At 34.3% G+C, this 27978-nt stretch overlaps 1 protein-coding gene and 1 long non-coding RNA gene across 3 annotated transcripts; both read left to right on the forward strand.

Moving 5' to 3' along the window:
* The first annotated feature begins 84 nt into the window (after positions 1-84).
* On the forward strand, positions 85-3092 carry LOC117206390. The gene is made up of 3 exons (XR_004487385.1): positions 85-188; positions 271-432; positions 2592-3092. It is a non-coding gene; the product is annotated as an uncharacterized LOC117206390 (long non-coding RNA).
* Positions 3093-3138: 46 nt separating this feature from the next.
* On the forward strand, positions 3139-15545 carry LOC117206389 (tyrosine aminotransferase). 2 transcript variants are annotated; one of them, XM_033445672.1, is made up of 11 exons: positions 3140-3699; positions 4730-4834; positions 4996-5063; positions 9364-9522; positions 12172-12363; positions 12886-12968; positions 13799-13868; positions 14293-14421; positions 14673-14756; positions 15189-15287; positions 15362-15545. In XM_033445672.1, exons 1-11 carry the CDS (start codon positions 3558-3560, stop codon positions 15521-15523), a joined length of 1293 nt encoding a protein of 430 aa, XP_033301563.1. In that variant the 5' UTR covers positions 3140-3557; the 3' UTR covers positions 15524-15545. The 2 variants fall into 2 exon arrangements, with proteins under 2 accessions (XP_033301565.1, XP_033301563.1); XM_033445674.1 differs by lacking the exon at positions 14293-14421 and having other exon boundaries at positions 3139-3699.
* Positions 15546-27978: the final 12433 nt, after the last annotated feature.

Below are 27978 nucleotides of genomic sequence, written 5' to 3' on the forward strand. Positions count from 1 at the left end.
GGCTCTCATTGGCGCGGCGACCAGAATATCGGAACGACAGTTTTTCCGACCATAAATACGACACGTCAGCGACGATGACGTGCATACGACCGGTTACCGGGCCAGTGAATCGTTCGTTTCCACGCATAGCTGCTTTTCCAATTTTTTTTTTCTTTCTTTTCTTTTCACACGCGCGACAACCACATCAGGTACAGGTGTCGCGAGTAAATCGCTTTCCTTCGCGTCTCGTCCTCCCTATTATCATTGATTTTCATTGAATACCAATTACAGGCTTATGAATCCGGAGGTGGATGTGAATCGTAATAAATATTCCGTTTCGCTGAAATAACAGAGACGCGTGTCATGTTTGCGTCGTGAATTGTGCATGAAGAATCGTACTCTTGATTGCCGCGTCGATTGTAGTCGACAGCAGAACGTGGGAAATATTAATTGGTATGTAGTTGGCAATTGTACTAACGTTTTTAGTTGTAATACGCGCAGACACGGAAGTGCTTGTACAATCGAAACGTAGGAATACAAAATTTTACGTATTATTAAACTTATTCGAATGTACGCACAAATGTGTACGAATTACACACAAAACCATAAGTGTAATTATCACGTAACATGAAAGAAACGTCTTTAAATCTGGCGAAGGAGACTTTATCATTGGTACCAATATCTTATCGATCGAATAAGTTTAATGACGTCGGCGTGCGTCGACGCGTTCAAGTGGCTGAAACGAATTACCAATTCAAATAACGAGTTGCCGGTTCTCAAAAACCGTGAAACTAGATCATTTTTAGTTGGTCCAGATTCTATGTATGTTTCTGCGAATTTCCGATTCTTCGTTGAACTTAATCAGATAGATAAATCAGATGTATAAAACAAACGGCGGCATCTGTGTAGTTTAAATTTCATTCCGCGACAAGATTCCGCGAACGAGAATTCAATAATCCATAGGATGATTTTCATTTGGTACTTTTTGTAGTGGGAAAACTTCTACAAGCTAACGAATACTTTATTTTGCTAGAATAAACGCATATGATTGTTCTTTATTTCATCGAGTATTACTTTCAAACGTCTAGTTATTATTACATCACGATGTCGAAAACTTTCATCGGTATCAGGTGATATTTTCTTTTATCTGCGATTTTAATTAAGTTCAAGAACAGGTATTTTGTTTAGTCGTAATTAATTAAATAGAAATAAAAATAATTAGATCAAGTAAAAACGAAATGACATTCAAATTTTATCAGATTTAGTACTAAATTCAAATTTCCAAGTTCGAGAATAAAATGTATGTGAAACTATAGGTAAATTAACTTACATTGTAATGGAAAAAGTTCTAGTTTTATCTGCAACATGTCAAGTATCGGTATAAGTCAGGTCAGCAATTGGAGGACGATGTTTCTAAAGGAGAAGCAACTGAAAGTTGAATTTTCATTTGTAGAAAATCAAAATAAACGGAAGTAAACGTTTATACAAGAACCTCAAACGTAATATTCCAGCTCTCTGTAATATACATCCACATCTAGGTCTGTTTTATCAGGTTTTATCAGGTTTGTTAGCATACGTTTGCATACATTAACAAACCTCCTGAATTATTTACAAACGACAAAGTAGTCATTGACACAACGCGAAAGCGTAAAAGATGCGAGACCGTGTGCTTCCACGGGGCGCATAAATTACATTAGTTAACGAAAATATACGAAGGACGCTCGTATCGATAAACGATGTTAGGAATTTCGGTGGGGTCAGTGTATGTATCATAGTTCGAGAAGACGAGCCACAAAAACACAGAGACCTTGCTTCGACCTTGCGTATACTGTCACTTCCAAGTAGATTCGACGTAAAATGTGTCAAACCCCTTAAGATACGCTACGAAAGTTCCGATTCGTTTTCCTTGCTATTACCATATAATACGAAAAATTACGAAAGTACAATAAATCGTAAAAAATTCAGTGAAAATGAAAATCCTGAAAATCGTTGATTTTGTTAAGTCGATAAAAGTATGGACAGAATTTTCAAGACAGAATTTAAAGTGTCACATTTATTTAATCAAAATATTTATTACATAGAAACTAATCGATCTATAATCTATTGTAATAAAATTAATTGTTGATAAATGTCAAACAAATGTAAGAGGATTTGCGATTATGGCAGGGTTACGGTAAATATGTTAGATAGGTACTACCTTTCTACACATTCTATGATTTCGTACGAAGATAAACATTCTAGCAGCATTTAATCCTCAAAGGTTCTAAAGTAGGAATTTTAATTTTGCTACAATGTTTATTCGTCGGAGAAGTCGAGGTTGTGGAAAAAACAGAATTACAACGTTCTTTCTAAATTCGATTTCAAAGGAAGCAATTATATAGGAAATCTTTGCTGTTTCACGTTATAATTTACGGATAAATATCGTACGTTTACAACCATAGATACGAAATACAAATGAAAACAGAATTAATTGGATATACATCGTACACGTGATATCTTTTACAACACATAGTGTTCACAAATATAAATTTTTATTATTCTTTGGTCGTTATTTATCTTCCACGCTATGCATATTCATCGTATAAAATCACACGAGATCGAATCATATACAGGCAAAAAAAGGCGAATCGAAGAAGTAAAGCAAGAATATTATTCGCATCGCAAAGTTCGATCTCGGCAAACTCAGGAAGGCCAATCTCTTGATTGTTCGCGCGTGACAACAAGATCACGACGGGAGAAAATGATCAACAAACACCGGCGATCTACGTAAGCAAAGAATTGAATTCGTTTTGAATAAACTATGAAAATAGGTGTGGAGTCCAATCGACCAATCCGACCGGTTCGATTCGTCCTCCATCCTACAACGGACTTCTTCTATTTTCATAGCAATTAGTATTCGCTGCTTGTTTCCTCGAAATATGCAAGTTTACTCTGTAAATCGTTTCCCATTGAAGTTACTGTTTTCCAAACATCTATATCGAACGTGCTAGAGTATAATGGAAGCTGTTTCCACTAAAGCTGCTTCGATTAAAATTTTAGATTGTTCGTTGATGAAAAATTTTCATGAACGTAGAAGTGGAATGGCATAGCCCGTAAACCCTGCAACGTTCCAAGCTACGAGAGGATTTACTCGTCGCATGACTTGATAGTTTGCTAATAGAAATACATTGCTAAACACGTGCGATCTGGTAATATCTAGCGATGAAACTACAAGGGCGATCTACGTAAACACAGAACCGATTTAAATTAATTACGAAAGAAGGTGTGGAATCTAGCCGACTAATCCGACCGGTTCGTTCGTTTCCCAACCTACAGTGGAACATTTCGATTATATGACAGACCAGAGAACAGATTTCCTCTCACGATCAGTGATGGAACACCGCTTGATCAAGGATTATCGTTCGCTGATCTTTCGATCTCTTCTGGATAAGAAAACCTCAACGACTGAAATTCATTCAACATTGCTGGTACATTTTAACGACTCGTGAACGTTTGACGACGTGGTGAATTTTGAAGTGTTGTTAACGGATACGAAGGAGGGGATTTTGTTCGGGGGTTTCGAAATTTCCAAGTTGGAGATGTCGACGCCGGTATATCGCGACCAATGGAACGTTCAGGCGTCAGATATCGCGAGAAGAACACACAACCCCATAAGATCCATCGTGGAATGTCTCGTGGTCGAGCCTAATCCTGCTAAGTCCATGATCTCGTTATCCATCGGTGAGGTTTTCCTTTATACACAGTTTATTTCTCGCCTGTCATTTTAAGCGGAAGATCGATCGAGTTGCTTTGAAATCGAGTAACTCGTTTGCGTACAAATAATTTCTAATCTAATTTCCAATCAAGCAAACTGACAAGCTAACGTTAATAAAGTGTTTCAAATTATTTGAAGTAATGACTGTTTGGTTTGCACGCAGAAGATATTAGAAAAAGAGCACGAGACAGAGACAGATAATAGTTTTTAAATTACGAGTTTCTGGGATTGGAAAAGGAATCTCGTGAGACCGGATAATTTCGTGTTCCGCGCTTATCGTGGTCTTGTTCGCGTGTAATTAGTTCGTTTGTTCCTTTTTGCTATCTCGTTTAATAACAGAATTGTGAGCCATTTTAAACTGTCCGTAACGTTTGTAAATTTTCAAAAAAGAAGTTAAGATAATTGATTTCTTCGTTTTGCATTTTATATACGTACGAATATATTTTGTTTTCTTCGACGATGATTCGAAAAAGAAGAAAAATACTTTGAATCACGTTGGATGATCACGTGTAGCTTTTCATAAAAAAAACTATTTAAATTTAGAATTGGAAACAACAAGTCTAATGAGTACGCTCTGAGCAGTTTAATCGACAGAATATGCTTTATAATTATTTTATTTTTACGTTAATGAAACATCGTATTACTAATCTACTTGAAGAAAATGTTTAAATGTTTATTATTTATATATCAAATATATAGAAATTGATTAAATTTAGAGGTAATTGATAAAGTAGTTTAAAAAGTTTAATAACAAGATTTATGTGAAGCACTTTTTCGCGTAGCTTGAACTATTTATCACGTACGGTCGCCTATTCCCAAATTTAATATGCTTCGTTTCAAGATAAAATCAGAAATTCGGAATAGTCGTCGATCGATTGTTTGGAGATGTTTATATATTACATTCAATTCTCTTACGTGACGAATAATTGTAATTATTCTATCATTAAGGTCAATCAATGGTTTAAAGTATTTTACCAAGAAGTTCTCTATTTTTAGGTGATCCAACTACTTTTGGAAATTTAAAACCACCCAAAGAAGTAATTGATGCTGTTCAACAAAGTCTCGTTTCTCAATTGTATAATGGATACGCACCTAGCACAGGTACTAATAATAAATTAATAATTCAATAGAAAGAAATTGTACTAACATGAGATTGATAAAATATTTTATTTATTATCTGTTATAAAATTATCGTTCGAATCGATCTTTAAATTCGGTTCCGATTTATTTTTTAAATAATTAATGACGCAATATTATTTTAGGTCACCAAAGCGCAAGGGAAGCCGTAGCGGAATATAGTTCCAGCGAATTCGTAAAAGTGGATGCTAAGGTAAATTCTTAATCGTTAATACCATGATCTATTGAAATTGGTTAAGAAATCAAAATTAATGAATAAAATGATGTGCAATTGTCCCTTTTCTTTGTCGTTGATAATCGTATTGTCGACGCGATGTTGATCTTCAGATGAAAGAAAAAAGGAATAATATCCCAGAAATAAGGAAAATACATAATTTTACGTTGAAAGATTAATTATTTCACAAATAGAAAACTCTGACTGAATTTAAAGCTAATACTTCGTACCGTTGATTATGTATAATTTCAATCTTCGTCATTTTCCAGCGACACAAAATGTTGGATTCGATAAACAGTCGCTGTTAATAACGTTTGAAATTTTCATACGTCACTTAAGAGTCACGATTGATATACATTTTTCGATTAACTTTTTCCATCGACGAGACAGAGGACAGGTATCGATGTTAAAACTCCGTTTGTTATTGCCTTACAAATGCGTAAATGGCAATTATTTTTGTTCAATGTTTAATAAAAACATTCCTGGCGTTCACGTCAAGTTTATTGCAAAATACAATAAAGCATTATTAAATGTTTAATGAAGGATAGAATTTCATTTCCAGACTTTTGATTTGCAAACTAATTTTTTGTGATAATTATTGGACGTTTTCTAGCAAAGATGAATATTCTAATTCTCCGTTCTTTGCTTCCTTATTAACAATTTTTTATCCATAATTCTGTATATCGTTTTACCTTTGTCCGAATGTTCTGTTTAATATATGTATTTGAAATATGAAATGAAAGTACATGCGGTGCGTGAGCGACGGTATGACATACTTTGAGATATAATTTATACGGAAATATCGAGTGCGGAATTAAATTTGTAGCAGATTGTAATATATTAAAAACGGTTTATTATCATAAATTCTGTACATGTTTCTAAAGAGACTAATTACCTACGTTTTGTGACAGTTTTTGTAAAAAAGCACGATAACAATCTGACTTACGGCGAATGCATGTTTAATAGTTTGAAATATTCTACAGTAATCTTAGTATGTACAAATACCTGTTAAAATTATTGAACACGTAAAAAGTATGATAAAGAACGCTACTTGCAAGAAAAACTATCTAATCGATGAACCTCGTAGAGTTGCGATTTTTATGCGGTTCGAAAAGGTATGTTACAAAGTTCATAAAAGTGTTAAACAAAAAATGAACTTGACAATTTTTTTGAAATTGTTACTGATGAGAATTTTTATGACTTTATCTATTAAGATATCTTTGCACGAATCTATTTCTCTAACATAATAATACTTGATCGTGACAAAATCAGTTCCTATTACTAACGAGAAGGAAAAAGACAACGATATAGGAAAAATTGAATGCTGGTAAAGAAAACGCAGAAGCATCTGGTTATTCCATATTGTTATCGATCTGTAGAGAACTGTGCTACTGAAAGCCGCGTTGCATACAGATTACTTCCGGCTACGCCTTGTTTTGCATACGCAAATAAATCATGTGTATTAATTACATTCGAAGTCTGATTAATTGCCCTATTTGATGAATTATTTGGATAACATTTTAGAGAACATGCATATCCATATAAATTATGTTCCTCGATCGACAGGTTTAACATTAACACTGAAACTTTGAAATGGAAATATCGAAATATCAGATGCATTGCATTTTCATTATGTATCGCATTTGATTTTGTTAATTTATTAGTCGAGTATAATGAATTATTCTTCACTGACTGTATTCATTTCTTCTCTTTACCATAGTATTTTTTCGAGTTGAACACGATCGAATTGGGCATGAAGCTTAAATGTCACGATGTCACAAAAGTAGCCAACGACTTTGCGACTGTGACGCCTAGCATATTCTCTCGTTTTTTGTGCGATCGTGAACGAACGTTCGAAAATTACCCTAAGCGTATCTAAGCTTTTTAAAGAAGTCTTAGCGATTTGTCAGGATTTTACTTTTTCCCTTTTTCCTTGCACAACGAATAATCGAATCGTCCAATTAGGTTTCCAACCTAATATACAGTTTTCCATAGAGATGCGGTCGAGCTTCGTATATTTTCAATTTTGCAGAAGATGTTTCGATTCGAATTAGCTCGACCTGTAACCAGGCGCTTATAGAAACTCGTTCATCTGCAGGCACATCGTGTCCGCTCCCTTTCTGTGTGTATTCATTCGTTGTTTGCGTGCACGTGTATACGATATCTAGTTAAACCGCTAGTTGATCGGAACTGCCGACGAAGTTTGCTGGGAAAACCGAATTTCCCTGCACGATCGGCCGCAAACTAGAAACCACGTTCTCTAAAAGAAGAAATATCATCAATTAACTACGAACTGTCCGGCATCTACGGTTCTCGATACAATCACGAGAAAATCAATAGAATCTCTTCGCTTCACTGTTCCGTTCAAACAATCGTTTTTCCGATCAATGAATTTTTCTCGTTTGCTTTGTCGTTCTTGTATGGTCAACGTATCATAGTTTCTAGATTCTAGCTAAAAAATCTTTATTTATTTATCTATTTATTTATTTATTCATTTAGATAGCATGTGATTTTCTGTTCATCTTTCAGGAGGTATTTTCGTTGCGTTATTGCCATAAATCTGTGTTACTATTTGTTACATTTTCTTTTTAATTTCTTAACTTAATTTTCATCGAATCGATTTCATAATTGCTCGCGTGCGTCGTATTTCGTAATATTCGCGAAGCCAGGCATTTTCTACTTCAATCTTGCACATATAGCATCTTCGTATTTATTATTCATGCAGCAAAATGTAGAATTATTTAACTTTCACCATTAAAGGACACTAGACAAAAATTGGTGTTTCAAATATTAGATTCATACTCACACGTGAAAATATATTTTAATCTTCCTTTCGAAAGACAAATTTTCCTTTTTAATATCGTCCGATGGATGATTTTCAATATGCATAAGTAAAAGTCGAAAATAAATCAATGCGACGTTTCGTTGAAAAATTAAACAATCCATCACGATTGTAAAGATCAAATTTATTCTCACATACACGGTACTGGAAAGTACTTTTATGTGTATAACAAATTTAATATTCGCAGTTCGATATTTCGTGTCATTGTAAATGAAAAGTATTGAAAATATAAAACGAAGCAAAATTAATAATTTTTACGTAAATGGAAAATATCTTCCTTGTAATTCCTTTAGGGAAGAAAGATAAAGGGATTAAACAACTTGTCATTAAATTTAATACTTGATATTTTTTATCCTCGTTATGCCAAAAAAAAAAAAGAGAAAAAATCCACAGATCTAAAAGTAATGTATTATCAGGACTCAGATATCACCGTGAAAATTTAAAATAAAGCCCACCGTTTCGAAATCCGAACAGAATCGATATTGTTGCAAAAAAAATGTTCATAAAGCAAGGAACATTCCCCTTGTGCTGCGAAAATTGTAATGTATGGCATGCAATGAATCTGCTATTAGCTTTATTCACTGCGCCCCCAGGAAATGAACGTCGGAAAAACGACGAGAACCGAGCTTTTTCACAGTTCTAAAGATTTCATGTGCATCGAACGTTTAATTAATGTACGGCTGCGTAGCTATAGGCGAATATTCTTCCCATTTTCTTCGCTAGCATAATTCATATAGGAGAATATATTTAAAGATATAAATACATCCCAAACTTAACGTGTATTTTTACTTTCATTTTAAATTATTAATTTTATACGGCAGAGTTAAATTTTCCACAGATCAGTTACCACTGGATTTCTTTTCTTTTCAAATAGATTTTAACGTCGCGTTAATTGCACGGATAGTAACTTACGAAAATGGTTGAAAGCTTACCACAGAAAGCTTTTATGTGTTACATGAAAGATTGTGAAACTTCATTAGTATCGTAATGATACATAACTTTATCCGATGATATTAGTAAAATTTGAAACTAATCTGAAAATGTAGTTAGTAGCTACAAGATATTATTTACTACAAACTTGTACGTATTTCGTTAAAAATTAGCACGTAGAAGAATGGCGATTTTAAACACATACATATATATCGAAGATGGTTTTATCGAATATCGAGGCTTATTAATATAACGGATAATCGACTGTTTAAATAGTTTTTGGACCTCTATGAATTATATGCATACTTGCATTAAATACCTTGCAGCTTCTGTGTACATTTTTAGATTTGTTTAAAAATTCCTCGTGTACAGGTTGACCAGAGTGGAAAAAGATCACGATACACGATTTCTATAGCAAATTAATTGGCTTTAGTCACAAATTTATTAGAAAGATGGCTTTCAAACGGAATGCTAATTCTCGATCCTCTGAATTCTCTCTTTTTTCAGGATGTAATTTTATGCAGCGGATGCTCCTGCGCTCTCGACCTCTGTATAACAGCGTTAGCACGAAGGGGGCAAAATATTCTGATACCGCGACCCGGTTTCTCGATCTATCGAACACTTGCAGAAGGTCTTGGTATCAACGTAAAATCCTATGAGTTACGCGTAAGTATAAACGTATCTCGAAAGTTCACCAATATTCTCGCATCTGCATTTTAGTACCAGCATTTTACCTGATATCGATGACAACGTTTTTATATAAAATTTATATAAAAATTTATTATTTCCATGCCTTTTCTTTTACATTCTTTATTTAATCGATATGTTTATGTTATACTAATGATATATATATTTTCCTATCCAATTACACATTTTGTTTAAAATACGCAAGGTTTAGCAACTACAAACATCAGTCTCACTATCACATGTTTGCTTTTAGAAATCGATGTAATCGCATCATAATATTTTGCTACATAGGTACGATGATGATTATAACGATTGAAATTCTTGTAATTCGATTTATCCGTAAAAAAATAAGCAAGTGTCCACATACTTTCGAAAAGTAGCGTATACACGTACCTCGATTTGAAAAAAACGGTAAAATGTTAAACTTCGTGGTAATAACGAGGTCTTTCCCGTCGTTCCTTTGTCTCCTTTGCCGCGAATTTTAATGCCTCCCCACTCGCCCAGACAGCGCAGCGTGGACTATTTTACCACAGAGAAGTAATTAAAACCACGGTACCGTGGCTCTTCGTGGTCTACAAGGGAGAGAGAGAAAGAGAGAGAGAGTGAGAGAGAGAGAGGGGGAAAGATTGTGGGTTATAATGCAGAAGTTGAGGTGGATTATCCGTATGTAAGGTGGCCCGTATGCGCGTAACTTTCGGTACACGAATTTTCCATTTGTCACGTGCTGATGAAAAATTAATTCGCGATACGCGATCTTCTTTCGGGATCGTTATTGAATGTCAAGGTTCGTATTAATTTTTGAACGATTCCCGTTTCGCTTCAGCTTCTACATGAACGCTTTCTGAATGTTTTAAAAGAGAAAGCTGTGAAATTATTGATTTTGGATGTTCTTGAAATATTAGAATTTTCTTGCATAATAGTTTACTAACTGAGAAAAGCAATTGCTGTTGATAATTTCTATTTTATGACTTGTAAAGCTTCGTTAATAATATTACGTAGTTCTATTGTGCAAGTGTACCGCGTGACTTTAAAATACTAAAAAAATAACTAAAGGTGCGACAATTTCATCATATTTATTAACAAACGATGTATTTGTTGTTTTAATTTTTTGGAGTTTTCGAATGCTTCTGTATATGAACAGCAGAGTTTTGAATAAAGAAATTTCAAAATTCAATAGGATTATAGAAATTGAGAAACGCCATTTGTAGCGAATCAAACCAAGATGTCGAAGTTATGAAGTCGAAAATTCAATAATTTGTTTGTTTGTGGCAACAATTCGTTTTCAAACGTCAGACATAGAATATTTTAACAAAACAGGATGAAATTTCTTGGAGTGTACGCGAAATACATAATTAATACTGTAAACAAGATTAAAATCGATAGTTCGTAACATTTTCGTGCAACGTATGGTAATAACTTATTTTTTAATACATCATTGTCAAAGATTGAGTTGTGCATAACAAGTTCTGGTACTTGCGGCTTATCGTATTGCATGGTCCATGCCATTTTCTGTGACTTATAAGCCCACACATAAGTATTGATCCAGCTACCATACGTATACTGGGTGCCCTGAAAATATTTATGATCGCGCAGAAAAAACAAACAATTTTTCAAACAAGATTATGAACTGGAAATTCCAGCCGTAAACGTCGCGCAACTAAAAAGAGTATACATGATCATACATTCTGGATTTGCACAGTCTGGATGATTTATAAATACAAAATTTTAAATAATTTAATCGAATAGTCATAAACGGTATATATATATATAAAATATATATTAGGACTTCTCAGTCTACGATATATTACTCGTTCTTTCAAAATTTCTTTTAAAGTACCTGTGAAATGAATTTTTGAAAAGATCATCGAAAGCTCCAGCCCCATCGTAATATATCGTGAAGCGACGAAAATAACAAAATTAGAAACAACTGCATAGTTTTGCGAAATACGTTGAAACCTACAGTTTCTGGCCATTCGCGAAATGCTGAAATAATATTTACATATTTCGTTGCGTGCCGCTATGTTGTGTCGGAACAGGTTGTTTCCTTCTTTTTTTTGCTACTTCGTGTGTTGAAGACATACTAGTACTTAACGTGAACACGTACTTACGTAGTATGTATCGCGAGAAAATAGCGTAAGAGGTTGCTGTGATAAATTGGGGTACTTAAACTTATTGCCTACAATACTGTTCTAGCAGCCATTAACTTGGAAAACCTATAAAAATATGTTATATATTGATATCATAAATCGTTTTATTTGCTTTAACGTCTGCCATAGTTATTAATAACCCATCGAATCTTACAGAAAATTAGCTAAAGTAATTAAAAGTTTGCGAAGGAAAGCAACAACTTAATTCTAACGAAGAAAAATGTCATTTCAAAGCGGTATACTTAACTAAATATAATACGAAAATGCTACGACACGATGGATTTGTATAAATATCTTTCCTTCCTATTTTGTATACCGAATATATCACAGCTTTGTCTTAAAAACAGTTCTATTTTACTTTTTTTAAAATTAAAAATTTTAAAGTATATGCATAATAAATAATTTAATTATACGTTATTACGTCATAGGAAAATATTTTCCATGCAGGAACTCGGTTAACGTCGGTTATTCACGTTTCTAGCCTGAACTCGGCTGGGAGATCGATCTGGACAACTTGGAATCACAGATCGACGAATTCACCGCGGCGATCATTATAAACAATCCTTCGAACCCGTGCGGTTCCGTATTTAGCAAGGATCACACACTCGACATTCTCGACGTAGCCGCTCGTTACTACATACCAATTATTGCCGATGAAATTTACGAGCATATGGTACGTGATTAACATACGCACACATACAGCCCTTATAGTTTCATTTTATAATGAAATTATATAAATTATAATAAAGTAATATACGTTTAAACTCAATTCGAGTCAACCTATAAGTTACCCACTGAACGGTGTTTTGATATTGAACGTCATATAATTAATATTCTACAAATCTATAGCTAATATTAAGTAACATTAAGCAGATGAGCTTTGTACGGTTTATTTTATTAAAATTTTTTAATTTTTAAAATTTTACGAAGTTATCGAATCTTGTCGTACTATAAAGTAGAAACCACTTAATTTGGTTTTCAAGTTTTCTTTTTTAATTCTGATTTGTTAAATGCATTTTACGATAGTTCGTGCTAGGAAGAATCAATTTAACGAACAAGTCAAGTGCTTCTTCGATAACAACCGTTGCTTCATAAAAGTCTCGTTTTATTTTCTGCAAGATACCAAAAATCTTGTACCATCTTTACCATTTTGAAAATTTATTACATTTCTTTCATCGTTATTTTGTCTTACCAGGTGTTCCCAGGACGGACTTTCCATTCGTTAGCATCTTTGTCGAAGGAAGTTCCTATTTTGTCATGTAGCGGCCTGACGAAGAGGTATGCAAAAATGAACTTTGAAATCTTAGCATGTTATGATCGCGTCGCTTGGATATTTTCATTCCTTGAAATACATTCGTGAAGTTTTTACGTGGGACGTTTTACAGCGGTTTACGGCTACATTCCGTATACATAATTGCACGAGCATCGTGGAATCAATATTACAGCGAATTCTCGGTGGTCAAGCGGGAAGTTTTGTGGCGGCGAATGTTCGCACGCAACCTGGACACCGATGCTCGTTGCTTCCTATTTTAAAAATAGTTTCATCGCCAAAAGGTTGGAATATATTCTAAATATTGATAAAAAATATATTATCTGACAAATTTTGGATAAATTACCATTGTTCAAAAGCTTGAATTTACTTCAAATCGAGTAGTAATTTAATTTTTCGCTACTCATTTTCATTTATTGTCCGTCTTAAAGAAGGAATTTATCGTCAATAAATTTTCTAATTGTGCTCTCGATACTAGTTTCAATTTTACCTTTGGAGTTCGTAAATTACTCTTTAAAAAAAAGGACTCGTAGATCTATTGCAAGGATATAGATACTTTATTTATTTATAGCTAATATCAGAAACTAGGATAAAAATTTCCAGGGCAATTTACTCAATTCACCATTTTGCTCTATGGTCCCCTTTTCGAGAAAACTTCCCAATTATAATTTAAATATAAATCTTAATGTAAGATTATAGACCAGCGGTATATCATTCTCTGCACTTTCTGCTTGGTTATTGTCATGTAGCGATGTGACTCGGAGCATGCACTAGTAATAATCGAGTTACAACAATGGACGCATTACCAGGTAAACGGTAATCTTCACCGATGTTTCAGATTTTTAGTGCCCGGCTGGCGTATGGGCTGGATAATCATTCACGATCGTCAAAACGTGCTGGAGAAGGAGGTGGGTAATTGCACGATACGCTATATACGGGAAAGCTTGAAAATAATTGCTTCTCCTTTCGTATTGTTTCCGTAACAAGAACGACCAGATCTGTTTCTGCGCCGTGCCTTATCGCGTTTGGATTAAATTTCGTTGATTAAATTTTATCCCATCGTTAAAGTTCTCCACTTGGCACCGTTCACCGTGTCCTCAACTTTGCTCGAGTCTTACTTTCGTGTTGAGGAAAAAAAAGAGAAAAAAGAAAGAATGAAAGGAAGAACGAAGGAAATCGAAGAAATCAACGAGTCGAGCAAAGGACGAGACTGTGAGCTCCAGCAAAATTTTGCTTTCGAAGAACTTTAATTCGTACTTTTCTTTCTTATAAGAATTTCCAATTGCATAATGTGCGATATATTGTATTACTTTTTCTTATTCTCTTATGTAGATAAGGAAAGCGCTTCGTTGTCTAAGTCAAAGAATTATCGGCAGCAACACGCTTATTCAAGGTGCGTTGCCCGCTATTCTGAAGAACACGCCACAGGAATTTTACGATGGCGTCGTTAGAATGTTGCATGTAGGTTTTTGTTATCTTAAGTACCTTCTAGAAATTTATGCAAACTCGAAAATCGCGAGGGTTATATTTCACGCGGCATATTTACGAATATAACAAAATTTAAATTAGGCGGAACATCAATTAATTAATCTGTTAAACCGGGGAAGAGTTAACACGTTACACGAATTTTTAATTTCCTGGATATAACTACATATACTTTTCTTTATAAATTTGCCACGATATAATGATCAAATGTTCATTTTCGTTTTTAGGATCACTCGAAAACGGCGTACAACTGTGTGAAGAAAATCTCAGGGTTGAAACCAATAATGCCCGACGGAGCAATGTACATGATGGTAATCATCTAATCTGTGTTAATAATTTCTCTGTCTATGTCTCGCGATATGAATACAAAGGGAAGTAAAGTAACAAAAGTAACGGAGAACGTAACAATTCCTAAAACAAAATGTACCTAAATCTACCATAAATCAGAGTGTAAATCCAATTTGCTCTACTTACAGTTTCCGATAATAAGTTTGGGAAGTAGATCATGCGCGACATGTTATGTAATGTATATGAATAATGAAATTCCAAAGCTTCTTAACAGTACCTTATTTACCGTTATTAAACTCGATTACAAGGCGATTCGATTGAAATTGCCATCCGTGTAAATATTTCGTGTAATTAGGCGAAAATCAGACGCGATTTAAACGTTAAGGTAAACACACCGACGTTAAGGGTAGCAGATCGCAATTTACTGACTATAAATTATCCTATCGGTCCCCCAGGTTTACATAGATCTACCTTGTTTTCCGGAATTTAATTCCGACCTCGAATTCGTGCAACGATTGCTAATGGAGGAGTCTGTGTTTTGCCTTCCTGGCCAGGTACGCCCTATAAATCGAGCACTCGTTCGACTGGACGTTTTCGTCGATTAAGCGCTTCTCAATTCTTTTCACAGTGCTTCGATTATCCGTCGTACATGAGGCTGGTCATCACGGTGCCCATAGATATGTTGGAGGAGGCCTGTCAGAGAATACAGGAATTCTGCGAGAGGCATCACTATAAAACAGCCGAAGATACGCAAAGAAGCAACTTAATTGCTGCGGAAATTCCATATTAAAGAGTATACGTGATTTAGTTAATTTCGTTGTCTTATTATTTATATTACGTCGCGTTGGTGCATAGGTGTGAACTGAAATGTCATTCTTTTCAAATAATATTTTCATGACACGTAGTTTCCTTGAAACGTGATACGTTTAATAGAAATATAATAATTTCCATATGATTCGATACATGTTTCCAATCAATACCTGAATTTTGCCATCTCAGATCGTCGGCAAACCTAAGTATTTTATAAGTATTATATCAAATTGTTAAGTAATACTTATAAGTATAGATGATAGCTTATTTCTCGATGTTTAATACATAATTTCCAATATAATTTAATATAATTTTAAGTTTTTATAGGTATAGAAAATAATTTAATCGTTGTAGAAATTCTTTATAAAATATCGAATTTATTTGTATAAGTACACTGCTATTTATACTGTATAATAATATATCGACGTAACAAACTTCAAAATTTCGTGAACGATGTTACTTTACAATAAAAATAGTTAAGAAATATTTAATCAATCTCATTTGCGATTAATGACGGTGATCCGAATCAAGGTTTAAATCAGAAAGATACTAGTCATGTTCGTGATGATGTCCTGTTTTAACCTGAATAGTAATTCCAATTTATAAAATTAACGATTGCCGGTCATGAATTATGTATGACATTAATAAATATCCTATATGTGTCACAATATCTAAACTAACGCTGAGAATGACACGTGACTATCAAAACGAATTATAAAAGATAAAAGAATTTTGCAGCTTTTTAAATAAACGTCAAGTGAAAATACGTCAACTTTGAACAACGAGAATTTCTAACGCTGTATTCGACAGAGAAATATAAGAAAAATTTTAAATAATAAAAGATTTGCCTGGTTTCCAACTTTGGTTGTAATTAATTTTCTAAAAATTAGCATAAAATTTACCTGCTCATAAATTCTTTGACGTCCAATGAACTATAGAATTGATTATAGAAAGGATAACACTTTTGATTTTACATTTCCTTATACGTATATTTTTAATAAACACCTTGTAAAAGATAAGAAACTTCTTTCTGAGCTCAACAATATTTTCTAAATTTTATGGAACAGTTTGAGGTGAATATTAAACGTGTCAATTCGTTTAATAAAGAGACGATAAAATTGTAATAGTCAATTATATTAAAATCACTGTAAGTACAAGTACAGAAATAGTGTACACTGTCGTAATCGTCGTTCGCTCGAAACAATTCAACCCCTCTACTCGCTAATTATTCTACTATTGAACTGTCCTAGAGAGCACATTCGTCTATTTATAACAACAGTTGTTATTATGAAAAGATCAAATGTAATTCTGGTTCGTTTACCTCTGAACCTAGCAAACCAAAACAACATTGGTATTCCAAAGTACAATAATATGAGTCTCTCGCGATTCAAATCTTCCGTTGACTCACGTGCCGCTACAAGTTAGAATACAATTTCTCTACTTAGATAAAATAACTAGATGACGACAAAATGAATACCATACTACATACGTTCACACGGTTTTATCAGACCACCTGCGACTTCTAATGTACATCAATATCTCATTAACTTGCACGTTATGACTTCTAATTTCTACACGCGGAATTTCCGATAAGCTTTGTACACGCGTTTATCTATACAAGCCGATGATCTAATTAATTTCCATTTCGCGCGCGTGTACGTTAAAGTTTACCCCCTGCCAGTGTGTCGCTAAACACGTGAATTCCGGTTAATGCCGCGACGAAACGTTTCCGCTGGAAATTCGATTGCGAACCGCGTTAAACAATGATGTCGTGCTCCCCGTCTTTAACATAATAATCGAATACATCAAACTCACTCTGCAGAATTCATCGAATCAGTATTTTACTCGCGAACTGTCTGCCCTCGTATCACGTTTGCTTCGAAATTTCCACGACATAAAAACGTTTGCAATGAAAGCGCATTCATCCTGATTCGTGAACACGTTGATAATTAAAACAAACGACGAAAGGGACGAGCAATCGGCCAAAGCGATTTGCCACGGAACGAAATTTCCCAAAAGGGTTTTTCCTCAATTTAGACCAATGAGTGTTTATTTATCGCTATTCTACTCTGCCTGAATCGAATTCCCTTGAAATTTTTCTCGTTCCATCGCCAGTGTCGGATCGTACAAAAATGCGTTGACAATTGTAAAAATGGCACGAGTTGATTCCTAATTGGTGTTGTCAATCTACTGTTAGAATTTTGCATTCGTTGGACGGATATTATTCGCTACAGACATTTTTAAAGAATAGGAAACAGTCGTTTTGACGAATACGAGTAGAACGAATAATGTATCAAAATAGATAGAATTACACAGTTTACTTATACTGAATAGTTTAATGGTTATAGACTAGCTTTTTCGATTCAATTTAGTAATAAATTATAAATAAATTATCACACACAGGCGCGCAAATTTATGTAAATATGTAATCACGATTCGTTTTCCTTATCATCCTACCCATTATTCATGTTTTTTAATCGGTGAGATAATAACGATGAATTTTAATTCTCTGTCCACTTTGCATAGCATGTCAAACATCCATTAAAGTCTTTCTTGTTGCACAAGCTTATAGAACACACCTTGAAATTGTCGAACTCCGATTAGGAATTACTAGGCATATCATCCTGCGAAGGGTAATTCGGAAAATATAGGAGTCTCTCTCGTATTACGTGTTTCACGCGAGCAGAGGTGGCTATATTTTCGTTGAAGACTCCATTGTAGCGCGGAACGCTAACGAGCACATACAGCCGGCGTATTATGAGACCACCAACATGCATCGTTATTCAAGTTGCGTGATATTGACGATCGCGTTTGGACCATTGTAAATAGTTTATGTTATCGAACAAATAAGGTATAGGTGTGTTATATTTTCTTATAATCTGTACTCTATATAGACAAGAATACTTTCATTTTACAAAAGCGTTATATTCGCAATAATTGCACCTGCATATTTCAAATTAAATTAAATTCTTAAAGTTGGAATACGCAGAGTAAAATTTTAATCTACAGTAATTTTTGGTTCAATTATTCAAATAAAAGAAATGAAAATGAAATAATGCTAGATGGAAAGATTTGATAAACAAACGAGGATAATTAAATAGAGTATTTGCTAAGTAAAATAATATTCAAATAATATTTATCAATTAAGTAAATATTTCGGGATATAACTAAGGCAACGTAATTATTCTATATTGTCGCATGATAATTGAGGAGCGTATTTTACTCCTCATGTAGGTAAATTCTATTTTATATTAAATCAACAAGTAGTCGTAAAATGCTATGATATTAAAACTCGAAATGTTAAATGTTGTTGATGCATACATTTTTTTACAAATGTACCAGTTTCTCAAAAGCTTGTTTATTAAGCTTATTAAGTAACAACTTAAAGCATTTATCCATTTTAGCCTGTGATGTTTGTGCTAGCATTGTTCGCACCATGAATTAATCAAAATTAATGTCTACGTTCGTTCGGGAAATCAATTTACATGTAATTACCTATCTGAGCTTGCCAATCTTCTTAATTGAAGAGCCCTCTGTGAGCAGGAAACATAGATATTTGGGATAGCTGACGTAGCGTTGATGAAGGAGTATAGAAGGAGGGATATGTTTTCCGGTTTGCTGCATCCCAATCCACGTCGTAAGCATAGATACACATTGGATTACACTCGAGACAGTTGAACGTTGCACAAGTAACTTAGATTATTTTCTAATTTCAAAAACGCGAATTTTGTCCTCTTTCAATTTTAGAAAGTGCTCATTTTGAGAAAGAAGAAAGATATATGTTTAATTATAATATAAGTATTCAAAGCTAGGCTTCAAGTTAGATGTTTGTGCAATGTAACGTTTTGGAACGTACTTCGAATATTTGTTATCTCGTCTCTCTTTGCATGGGTTTACGAGGTCAAGTAGAGTTAGAACTCGATATTCTCGTTGATAGCCTGAATCCCAGGGTATATTGTATATGATAGAGGGTGGTTAGAATTAGAGACTGTCGAACGAGACTCTTGTGTATTCGCCACCTTGTGGCGAGACTTGACAATTAGCATTGTCTTCCAAATATAATTCTTAATACATTTGAGGCAATCTAAATTTGCAACATTTTTTTTTATATATACAGTATGGAATGAGTGCTAATATAAAAATATATGTAGATTGTACAGATTAAACCACTGTACGAGTTTCTTTAGTCACAAAATGATATTAAAATAAAAAGGAAAATCCACAAAAATCTACTTATGTGCTTTTCCTGTGATCATCGAATGCAACAGATACTTAAAAAATTCATAGAACCTTCGTCATCTATCCTAAAAAAGTATCAAGGGATAAATTATGTGATATTTGCTTTATCATCGTATTAAAACATGTTCTATTCGAACTATGTTTGAAAGAACACGACCGAACATATGAGACTTCATGAAACACGTTGAGAGGTCTTTTCATGAAAAGAAATGACAGAAAAAGCAGCAAGGAGAGCATGCATACGAATGTTATCTAAAAACATGCGCGACGTATCATCGTACTCCCTTCGTGATTACATCAGATGCTTATGGCTATCATTTCGAACATCTGTTGCAAGCAGGTTCGTAAGACAGAGTAGCTCATCTCTATATTATGTATTACGTGCAACGATCTTTTTAGATATACATACGTGTATATGTAATGTACAATTACATATACCATGTAAGAGACTAGTGGAGCTGTCAATTTACAATAAAAACCAAAAAATCGCTTGATCATTTAAATGACTTAATCATTTAAGCTATTCATTTATAACATATAAATCATTACTTTATCGTAATTAAACTATTAATTTATAAAATTTAATTTTATAAGTTTATTAGTTCTTTCGAGAGATCGCAATCTCGTTTGTTCCGGGTACGCCGCGATTTTTATTTTACTCTCTGATCGATCGCGATTTTTCTTTCGCTTCTCCCTACTTTGAAGGGAAATTTAGTTCAAGCATCTCGGAGTTTATAATTTTTCGATATTTTCAAAAGTTTAATGTGTCGAAAATACAATGTTTAAAACAGTTTAGTACAACGACTCGTTCCTCGTTCCTTTCGCAAGACACGAAATTGTATATACAGTATCAGTAAGTATATTTTCTTTCTCTAGTTTCAAGCTAGACAAATGTGTCTTTGATACAGAATGCTGCCAGTAGGGCTACGAATTACTGCACGATGTTTATACAGATCGATGTAATCGTTGTGCAGGATGTAAATATTACGTGTATGCATAGTTTGTTTGTAATTGGGAAAGATTCGTGTAAGCGCTGCGTAGAAGATTAATGTTTTTGTTGATGTTTACATTTTTTGTGTTGATCGTTAATCTGTAGCAGTGCGTAGTAATAGTTAACTGTGTACCTGCTCGTGCACCGGCTCGCGCGAGCCCCCTTTCCCCCACTACATCGAAAGTCGCTCTGCGAAACTAAGTTACAAGGAATCATTCAGTCGTCTCCTTTCGTACCGATAACGTGGATCGCGTTGTGTCAGGTTTGTAACGTATTCTAACCTATTGGTGGCGTCGGTTTTTCATTACTATTATTACTCGTTATTAATATCGCTTAATTAAGGTCGTTTATTTATTAAATGATATTGTTATCGATAACTTCTATCGTAGACTTCTATCGTAGACACAGAGCATGGGTAACATTTGATATACAATTTATAATATAATTTATTTTAAAATGTATTTGATACATATTTCATAATAAATAATTTCTTAATGATTTGGAATACCAAGATGAAAGTAAAGACTGTTAAATAAATCATTGTTCTATTTCGAATATATGAAATCATTCTCTTATTTCAAACGAATTTTTAGCGAATTATTTTATTGTTTCAATGTAATCAGCGATATAGAATTGTTAATAATTTAACGATAGCTTCGTGTAGACAAAGTTTGAAGCATAGAAACTTTAATAGCAATAGCTTTAACTAATTTCGATAGGTATTGTAATATTTACTTATTGAATGGTGGAGGTGGTGGTGGTGGTAGTAATAGTTCTTCTTTATAGCCGATGTATATATTGGTCCATCATCACACATTGGACATGGTTGATTGTTGATTGTTGATTGTTGATTGTTGATTGTTGACTGTTGACTGTTGATTGTTGATTGTTGATTGTTGATTGTTGATTGTTGATTGTTGATTGTTGATTGTTGATTGTTGATTGTTGATTGTTGATTGTTGATTGTTGATTGTTGATTGTTGATTGTTGACTGTTGATTGTTGACTGTTGACTGTTGACTGTTGACTGTTGACTGTTGACTGTTGACTGTTGACTGTTGACTGTTGACTGTTGATTGTTCATCGTTGATTGTTCATCGTTCATCGTTGATTGTTCATCGTTGATTGTTCATCGTTGATTGTTCATCGTTGATTGTTCATCGTTGATTGTTCATCGTTGATTGTTCATCGTTGATTGTTCATCGTTGATTGTTCATCGTTGATTGTTCATCGTTGATTGTTCATCGTTGATTGTTCATCGTTGATGGTTCATCGTTGATGGTTGATGTGGTGGTGGTGGTGGTGGTGGTAATAGTTCTTATTTATAGCCGATGTATATATTGGTCCATCATCACACATTGGACATGCCGCGGTTTTTCTGATTAGTGTCACGAGAGATTAATTACGGGTTGAATTAGAGTTGCGAAATAATATCGCAGCTGTTAGTAGTGTCGCGAGATGATTACAAACGAAGAGGACCTCATACTCCATACAATATCCCTTCCCTTTCCCTTTATTACATTTAGGATATTACGTAGACAGAGTAACCAGATATTTAGATTCTTATATAGGTGTGATTTATGGTTAGGTAGACAATTTTGAGGTTGTAATCTAAGTAAGTAGGTAAGGTGTAGGTAGTAAATAGGTTGATATAGTAGTATGAAGTATGGCATGGTAGTAAAAGCATGGCATGATAGTAAAAGTATGGCATGGTAGTAAAAGCATGGCATCGCAGTAAAAGCATGGCATTATAGAATGTATATATTCTGTAGTAATTAATTCTACAATATATGGCACATATTTCAGTTTATTCTCTGGTCCTTTTTATTCAACTCTTGATCGTAATTAATTATTATAATTCTTAATCATAACTAATTAGTTTTCGCTTTCACGACAATAAAAGTCGAAAATTTAGATTTCAGATTTTCATGAATCCTAGTCAGGTTTCTAGTTTTCGTATCGGTTTTTCTTCTTAAGACTCCTTTCTCTGTTCATTTCGAACATTGTGCAAACGTACACCAAAAGGAGTATTTATTTGACGATGAATACATTTTAGATTCTTTTGCGTAAAAGGAGGGTGGATGGGTCGCGGATAGGGAGGGTTTCCACTCGCAGCACCTACTCGCGGTGAGATCCGGGCAATTAGTATTATTTGATATATAATTACAAATTGTATCACTATACAGCAAAGGAATTAACTGTATGACTGGTATAATTATTAATTATATGGCAAGTAATATTGAGCTAATTGGCTGCGACCCTGATTAGGTGTTCGTATCAATCCATCTATGTACATCTTTTATGAGCATTGATAATAGGCTTTTTTATTTATCAATTAAATTGATTATTTAATTGAATTATTGAATTGATTTTGAATTTTATTTATGAATGGAAGCAAAGGATTAGCGGAAACATTAATCCTCCCACTCGGAAATTTTATAGAGCGATTTCCGATACGCTCTTATGGATTTACATAAGTAAGCAAGTTTAATGTTAATCCACCATTTCTTTTGCATAACGTCACGTCGTTTACGTTTTTGAATATTACGGTCTTCTTCTCTACGACTTGTACGAGATAAGCTGCCGCCCATGTGTCGTTCGGTTTAAGGATCACTGTGCGCCCCGTTGCTTAGGTCGACCTCCTTTCGTTCGTGTAGGAAGGTTTGCTAGCGTGCAAGATATTGTGACCGATTTTTAATTGTTAATAACTATAACTAAAAAAACGCACTCTTTTTATTCTTAATTTTCGTCTCATTTCGGCTTCAAGAATCACCCCTTACATTTCTTGACACCTGTAGCCGAACTCCCTGTATACTGTTTAGGTTGTCACAACGTGGTAATGATGTTCGAGTGAATGGAAATGAGGCAAGAAAGTAGGACTGAATAAATATGAAATTTTCGTAAAATTACGAAATAATCGCACGAAAAGCAACGAGTGAGATGTTATTATAATTATGAACTCTTTGATTTATTACCAATTGATAATTGCGCTTGCGTGTTCAAGTACTAAATTCTTTATTATACCTGCGATAACGTGTGTAACATGAGGAAGTTATTGACACAAATCTGCATAATTTCTTAATACATATTTAATAAGTTTTCTTACTACGTATAATAGCATGTATTTGGGGCTACCAAGTTTACTAAAAACACGAAAATTGTCAAAAATGTTGAGTAATCCTAAATCGATGGTCAGGAGGCTGTAACTAACTTTGCGCTACGAATCGTGATTCTTATCGCTAGATTGCCGAGTGATATGATCTCCAATTCCAAAAAGTACAAAGATCTTTATCAAGCAAGAACACTAATTCATTGTCCAAATAAATTTTACAAACCGTAACTCTACAATACTCTTCCATACTATTTATGACATACTATGAATCGTTACAAGATTCATCGCATCCTCCATTTTCGTGTGTTGTACATCACTTGATCGAGTACACGATGCCGCGGCATCTTTCACGAGGTGATTTCTCTCTTGCATATCTGTTATCGACTTTGACAAAGAACAATTTACTTGCAGACTATGAAACGAACTATGGAAACCGTCGGCGCTCGCGCAAGCGTTAGTTATTAATTGATCGACGAGCAAGGAAGAGATTTAACAGCGAGTCGATAGTACATACGAATCGAATGTGAATCGAAATGGAATCCGGCAAGGCTCTGTAAGGGAATTCTCAAAATCGTTCAGAGTGCTATACGGAATCTCACATAATTGCGGCGCCAGGATAATCCATTTGAGATGAAAACCGATAATTCGGTACGTAATGTGAAACTACTTGGACACGAACACAACCTGTGATTAATAATTTGAAGGCGTCATAGACCGAACGAATGTGACCTCTCTCGCAATTGCATTTGTGACTCTGGCTATGGTTTCTCCACGATTCATGGAGTTTCTTCATTGAATATCGTCGATTATGTCGAATTCTTCGCCGATATCGAAATGCACGTTCAAACAGGCTTGATCGATTGTTCCAGTTAATACACATTGTTTCAATCAAATTCGATTTAGTTTGCTTCGTGTGTTTGTTTCATCGTTGACTTGAAGCGAATGACGTTCATCATACTCTGTGAACGAGGTAAACCAACGGGGTCTTGGTTTGGCACGAAGTGCGTGTAAATAATTTGGTGTATTTGTGATATACGATAGTATTCAGTTGGCTTATTTGATATTTGGAGAAGAAATTTTTGAAATTGTATGTATAGGGATGCAATGAATTTTTAGAAAAACAGTCGAGAGTAAAAATTGTCAGCACTAGCATCTCTCGAAAATAGGTGAATTGCTATTAAAATTCCGAATTGATAAGATGATCAATAAGATATTCAACGATGATAATATTACTCAAGTGGTTGTAACGTTTTTATTGAAAAGTAGATATATTTCAGATGTTTTAAGAAAGAAATTATTGACAAAATATTTATGATGTAAGATTTTCATAAATATTTGCTGTCCTATTATTTACCCGGATCGCCAGATTTAACGCTGCAATTTCAATACACACGACTTAAATTGTGATGAGATATTTCGAATTCTGTTAATTTTTATTTCCATTAATACGAAACAATCGATTTCAAGAATTTATTTTGAAATACATATGGAGTTTTTTTATTTTTACTACAAATTGCGAGCTTTTAAATCACATTTCATTATTTTAGTGAACAGCAAAAAGGTTTAATCCTATAATAAAAGAATTAACGAGATAACATAGTAACTGCTATTGTATGTAGCAATAAAAATAATCAGACAATGTAAAACACTCTCTTTTGCAGAAAGTTACCATTAAAAACAATTCCAAGATGAACAGAAGCAAAGACCTCGCCAACAATTACTATGTTACGAATTAAATTTGGTGGAAACGAACGTATTAATTAATATTTGAAGGTATCATGGCCCCATGAAGTTGATAAATTTCTCAAATATGAATTCAATTTTTCGCAACCTTGCTATGACAAGACACTTTTAATAAAACTGTCTTATAGATACTCTTTGGAGGTAAAATTTTAAATGCATTTGTTAATGATATCTGAAATACACGTTATTATCGATCACCGTCGTCGGGCGTGCTGTTTCTGATTTGAAAATGTATTAGGTTCTCGGAGATTCCGTGTAGATTTCCGCAACCATGGCAAACGTCTGACGCGAACATATACCGAACGACAATAACATACAGCTTGCTATTCGAATCAAAATTGCGGAACTCTCATACGCCACTTACACGCGCGCAACCTATTCGTAAATGTGCTTTGTAAATTCGATTCGCGAGAGCGTCGACGTTCCTGTCAAATTGATTTTCATTGTTCCGAGAAATCCGCATGACTTTCGTACACCGTGCAAACATTTGCGCCTCCGAGGAATCCATAGTCTTCATATGCTTCTTAACAGATCGAAGGTAACCAGAAATGGAACTTGACGAAGAAATAACTTTTTTATTCATTCAACGATAGGATATTTTATAGGATATTTAGCGTATTTCAAAATTAAAAGATCAATAAAAGAATATAAGCATTCAAAGGTTGTTTGACGTCAAATTTATATTCATACTTTAATTTAAATTGAAACTTAATATTTTACACCTATCGTTAAATTCTGTTGATTTCATTAGCCCGATTCGATTTACACTTTACCGCATCGTTGCTTTCGCAGGAATATTATTACTAATGAAACATACGAATATATTTTACCATATGAAATGAGGCGAACGCTAAATCGGCACCGTTTTGTTGAAATCGAATGTCGAGTAAGTATATTGTAATGAAGCAGAAATTTATACTTCCATTTAGCGTTTTTAATATCTATCGATGCGTTGTCTGTACATTTTGCTGTGTACAGCCTACCATTCAAATGCTTTCAAATTTCACGATTTCGCCAGTTTCTATGAATATTTTACCCTTCGATCGGTTTTGCAAAAGCCATTGCGGTCGTCGCCTATTATTCCCCAGCTAGTTCATTTGTTGCGCGAAACAACTTCGTTCTCAGCCGACAAATATTCGAAAGTTGATATCGATGCGGTACTGATAAAGCTGCTATCGCAAAAATTCGTCGACCGAATCCAATTTAGATCGCAGTCAAATCGTTTTGCAAGGAATCTTCCATGTATACCTCGTGTAAAATATTGCTTGTCGAACTTGTATCGGAATTGCTAAAACGATTACGCCTATCTCGCATATCACGTTTGTTTCCAACGGTTAAGTATTTTTTTGTTTTTTTTTCAACGTCAGAATAAAGAAACATTCGTTCAGAATATAGATAAGAGGTTTCAAATTAATTTTGTCTGTGCTTGACGTGAACTTTAGTAAAATTGATTTTACGTGAGTTTATCTAGATTTGTATGTTTTATGCGCTGCTTTCGGTTGCAATTCAGAGATATATGAATGTATCCTTCTATGATTCATTGTAAGCGTGGAATGTATTTTCTAATCAAATAGTCAATTACTATACATATATACGATTACCAAAATACCTTATCGTAAACAAGAGTTTTGACATTTGTATCGTAAAAAAATATTAATCGGTCGATTAAAGTCAGAAATTGGGGATGTATGGATACTCCTGTAACTCACTGTACCATGGACGTATATATTTCTTTCTTTCGAAGACCTTCTCAATTGAAGTTATTTCATGTAATCACTTAAACTTAAATTTCAATCGTCGTCGTATCAACATTTATTTTCTAACGAAGGAAATGTGACAGACTCAACCCAAATACATTTTCTCTCCAAATTCCGGCGTTCGATCCTCGTAGACTTCCTCTTTTTACTCTGGTAATAACCAGTGTTTCTCATGCGCGCACGTTGAAACGCTCTTGATCTTCAAAGCTAGGGACAACCCTTTTACACGCAGACGAAGTAAGCCGGCATCGTGAAGTGGATGAGGTTGCAATATTCAGATGCCGTTAGGGTGGATTTTCTCATCCAAGGCGAATGCCTCGACTTAAAGCAGCCAAGATCAACGTGGAATACTTGGCCACGCTGCAATGACATCAAGGAATAACTGGCTTTGCGATTGTCATCCTTAAGTATCCAACCACCAAGGGGCATAATTAAGAGAACACTTTGCCGAAGTTCTTGGCTGCATTGGTTTAAGCTCAAATAAAATTCGGCTTTGGTGGACGATACGGGCGGTTTGTTTTTCTTCCTTCTTTTTCGTCCAGGCACAGATCTGTAAGTACCTTAATTACACGTAAGACACACTTTTTACCAGTA

This window comes from Bombus bifarius, unplaced genomic scaffold (genome assembly GCF_011952205.1).
Source record: "Bombus bifarius isolate JDL3187 unplaced genomic scaffold, Bbif_JDL3187 scf7180000008006, whole genome shotgun sequence".
Classification (NCBI taxonomy): Eukaryota; Metazoa; Arthropoda; class Insecta; order Hymenoptera; family Apidae; genus Bombus; species Bombus bifarius.